At 38.4% G+C, this 4,608-nt stretch overlaps 1 protein-coding gene across 1 annotated transcript; it reads right to left on the reverse strand.

The window, feature by feature from the left end:
- Window positions 1-367: 367 nt before the first annotated feature.
- LOC147335590 (uncharacterized) lies at window positions 368-3,935 on the reverse strand. Its single transcript, XM_086280093.1, has one exon. The coding sequence runs from the start codon at window positions 3,765-3,767 to the stop codon at window positions 2,205-2,207; it is 1,563 nt and encodes a 520-aa protein (XP_086136219.1). The 5' UTR covers window positions 3,768-3,935; the 3' UTR covers window positions 368-2,204.
- Window positions 3,936-4,608: the final 673 nt, after the last annotated feature.

Here is a 4,608-nt window from a genome sequence, read left to right on the forward strand (position 1 = left end):
CTATAACTCACAATATGAGTTTGGCTTTAGATAAACTGGAAATTATCAATAAGATGTGGGGTGTACACGAAGTAGGAAAAGTGCCTCTAAATAAAAATCATGGCATCAAAAGATTTTGCTTGTTTGGTCAGTTTTATATTTGGTCCATCTTGAGATTCTAGAATGATCCAAACTACGATCAGTCTTTTAGGCTGGACTGTATTTAATATATATATATATATATATATATATATATATATATATATATATATATATATATATATATATATATATATATAGTTAATCCATAAAGTTAATCCATAAAGATGCATCAAAATGCATTAATCTGACAGACACTTATTCAATTACCTTTATTCTCATTCAGTTACACAGACAACCAAAAGGATCTGGAGAGTTAGGATTGGCAAAGTTCATGAACCCCCTCAGTGAAGCATGGAATAGTTCTTATGATTAAAGTAATAAAAGATTAATAAAGAGGTTTGCTGTGCTCCGCACACATGTCACAGAGGATAGTTTGTGGATCCATCTAAATGTTTTCAGACTTTAAAAAATCAGAATGTCCTGATCAGATTTGTTGAATATTATTCAGTCCTCCTGAGAGAAGTCCTTGCTGCTCTTTGTTTCACTCCAGTTTGATCTACTGTAGAATGTCCCAACCTCGTCTCTCAGTCTGTATTATGTCCAGTGGCACTGCAGTTTAGATTAATGTTGTCACATATTGCACTTTGTACCATTAAAACAAAAACTGAACAGGTGGAGTCAGACAAATTTCACAGCATAAATATGGATGTGTCAACACAGAGACACCGACCAAAGTTTAACTTGCAAACACACTTTTGTGATAAAGTAGAAAAGACATGGACTTATGATAAAAGCAAAACAAATGTCGAAATTAAGGCAGCGATAAGGCGATGATAGTTTAGCACAAAAGCTTATCATGCGTTTATCCTGAATTCACATTTTCTCAGTTCACGTTTTTGCACAACTAAGACCGCATAATCATTTTGATGCAAATAAGCATAATCACTAAACAAGACAAAAAAATCATAATATTCTGGTCATAACAGACAGGACTTGCAAATGTATGTGATTAAAAATGAATAAATATAACTAGTGTGGTGTACACTCAGTTTTCAATACTGAATTTTTACTGGTTAAAACTAAAAGACCCAAAATCCTTTGTTCAACTTTTAATAGAGAAAGAAATGTATATAATAAACTGGCAACTTTAATAAACAAAATTTGATATTAAAAAACTTAAAAATGCAGTGTTCACTGAAGCACCGCAGCAATTTCCTAATGTTGTAAACCTGCTCAACATTTGGCAATAAACCCTTTCTGATTCTGATTCTGATTCTTGCTTGAGTTAATCAGAAAAATAAAAGCATTCCACATATTAAAATATACTCTGTTATTTATCAGATCATTTACATTGTATAAATCAACTCTGGCTGTACAATGTACAATGTGAGAGTACCACCAGTAGATGGAGACAAACATATTCAACTTGCATGTGAAATAAAGCAGAAACGGTTCAAACGAAAATAATTAGTTGGTGCATTAGAAGCAAATACCAAAGCTAAACATATATAATTAACCAAAAAGAGGTTCATTTAATGAATATGATGACATATGATGTACATTCCTGTGACAGAAACTAAATCGGATACATTAATAAATATTTGGTGAGTGGAAAAAAACATCAGCAGAGTTCGAACTACCAAAGTTTACAAACCGTCTTTGTGATGTTTTCACCATCAATCATTTTCCACAGGAACAATTACCATGAGGAGGGTAGAAAATATTATGATAAGAGTAGCAAGACAGCACCAGGGAGGGGAAATAATTACAATGAAAATTTTCTGCATCCCAAACCCCATTACCAAACCAAATGCAAAAGTTAGAAATTATTAAAACTGGAAAAACATGCAAGAAAATATACATTTCATATTTCATTTGAATTTTGTTCGGTCAAAATGTAACAATTTAATCACAAAAAAGCGTCATACTGAATTTATCGGTCAGTTACACTTACATTCATCTGCTGAAAGGAAAAATAAAATAATGAATAGATCTACAATTAGCAAAGTTTACAAACCATCTCTGTCATCACTAAGAGCTTTTCCACAGGAACAAACAGACTGGTGGGAGTAGCTGGAGCTATGATCCAGAATGTGGGTTTTGGACAACAGCATGGGTGTTATTTACAGAAGTTCACAAAGCACCGCTGTGATTGGTGGGGAACCAATAATCTTTCCACAAGAGCAGATTGACTGGGAAGACTTGGAGCCTAAAGGTGTTCCATAATACAATCCATGACCAGATTTAAACTTCCTACATGAGCATTTCGACTGATTCTGATATTGTTGTGAAAATCCTCCAAATTGAGATGTCGTTGACCTGAAGGTGAACTCATTTTCTAAACCCTGGAGACAAACAAAAGGCTTGAGGTCTGAGCTGGTAGAGCTGATTGTTACTGTGAGTAAGTTTATTCTCTGGTGCTGCCCGATCCTGCTGAAGAATGATAATGAGTTTGGAAAGCTCCACACAACTTCCACTATTTGTGGTCTGGTCATCTGTGGTTCCACATTTCCACCTGGAGTGTTGATCACTTGTTGGGAAACCTTATAATGCTGTTGGGGCGTTTCAATTTTCGGCATCCCAAAAAACATTGAATGTTCACTTTGAATCATAACCCAACTAGACTCTGTTGTGAGAGAGAAAAGCTGGTTACCTTGGCAGCGTAGGCCATAGACATTTCCATCCTTCATACTGGCTGCATAAGTGTCGTCACATAAACCGATGGTCCAGTCACAGTCTTTGGAAATGCTGATCACCCATCTCTTAAAGTCAGAAACAAGAACTGTACCCTTAATGAGGAACAAGTTAGAAGAACAAAATTTCATCCACTGACTGTGGAAAACCTTCCTGTTGTCTTTGGACAGCGACATGCCAGGACCCAGAGACTGTGGCTCAAAGATCAGGTGTGAATCAGTGGGAACAAGCTCCTGGTGGTGCTCAGGATCAACCAGAGTCAGCAATGATCCCCAGAACTGAGACGCTTGCTTCACCATCTTCTCCCCATTCTGTCTTATCTCCTCAACCAGTTTGTCCCGATGGCTGCCCGGCTCCAGCCCTTTTCTCAGATCCACAGCTTTGGCCTTCTCCACATCCTGCTGCACCTGAGAATACATCTGCAGGAAACTGAAGGTGTCCTTCTCCTTCTGTGCTGCTTCCAGGCTGCTCTTGCTGGTTTTCAGGGACACCATACGAGCAGAGACCGAGCTCTGGACGCTGGTCAGAGAGATGTCACGCAGCTTAGTCACAGCCTCAATCAGACGCACACTGCAGCGACCCAGCTTCTCTCTTTCACTCTTCTCCCACTTTTCCAGACTCACATTCTCATCGTCTGTTTTCTCCTGTAAGATCAGCTGCTCAGCTTTCAGCTTCTCCAGGAGCTCTTTGTGGGCTGTGGAGAAGATCTTCATATTGTGTAGGCGGTGCTGGTCCTCAATGGCGCAGGAAACACACACACAGGTCATGTCGTCCAAGCAGTAGTACTCCAGGAGCTTGCCGTGCTGAGAACATTTGGTGTTCCCACATAAAGCCATGGGTTCAGTCAGAGGATGAGTCTGCAGTAACACAGGTGTGGTCAGGTGGGCCTGGAGGTGCTGGACACACATGGAGATCTCACACTTCATGCACGTCTTCTTTGCTGGTTTCCTGTCCTCTGCACACATGTCACAGAGGATAGTTTGTGGATCCATGTTGATGTTTTCAGCAGAAGGTTCTTCTTCAGTATTTGAATATTATTGAGTCTTCAATAAAGTTTTTGTTTCTTTCTGCAGTTTGATAAAATTTTGAATTTTGCTCCTTCTTTGCTTGTTTACTCCCTCTAACGCACTTTTGTGGTAAATTTTCAGGCAGATATTTTCATGCAGTGCTTCCACCGAACACTAAAGGGGTGGAGTCAGTTCAGTTTGACTGCAGCTGTTTTGAAATGATTACTTTTAAGTTGTTTTTGTTCCTGAGAAGATAACCAGGCAGTTCTCTCTGGAACTGATAATTTATTAATGTAGTGCCAATAAAAATGTGTGCCCATATTTGGGTGTTAAACACACAGAGTCTGCAGCTATGATACTCTAGTTTAAAAAAAAAAAAAGTCAGTGATACTTCAGCACAAACTATGAAGAGCAAGAGGATTTTTATGATTTATATCTGATCATGTGTTTGACAGGTCTTCTTTGCTGGTTTCCTGTTTGTGGATTCGTCTGGATGTTTTCATACATGTTTTGTTTTTTTGTTTTTTTTAGCAGTATGTCCTGTTTCGATAAGTTTAAAATGATCAGTAGTGTTCAATAAAATCCTTGTTGCTCTCTCTAGAATTTTTCCTCTCAAACAAATAAAACTAATGCTGGTGGACACTGTGCTGAGGCTTTTGGAGGGTGTGTCAAGACATCCATTGTCACGGTGGGGTGTGCTATGTATTTTTTAAATGGACCCAAGAGCAGACACTGCAGGAGACGCAGCTGGTTTGCAAATCAAAGCGATCCTTTATTAGGGCTGAATGAAGGCAAACAACAAGAACACTAAGGAGAAAAACAGAAG

This window comes from Aulonocara sp. 'chitande type north' Nkhata Bay, linkage group LG3, assembly GCF_057382095.1.
Source record: "Aulonocara sp. 'chitande type north' Nkhata Bay isolate Kocher_YH1m ecotype deep benthic linkage group LG3, A_spYH_male_GT1.1, whole genome shotgun sequence".
Lineage (NCBI taxonomy): Eukaryota > Metazoa > Chordata > Actinopteri > Cichliformes > Cichlidae > Aulonocara > Aulonocara sp. 'chitande type north' Nkhata Bay.

What these genes read in the sequence shown, in the direction of transcription:
- LOC147335590 (XM_086280093.1), bottom strand. Translation starts at nt 3,767, where the DNA reads ATGGATCCACAAACTATCCTCTGTGACATGTGTGCAGAGGACAGGAAA.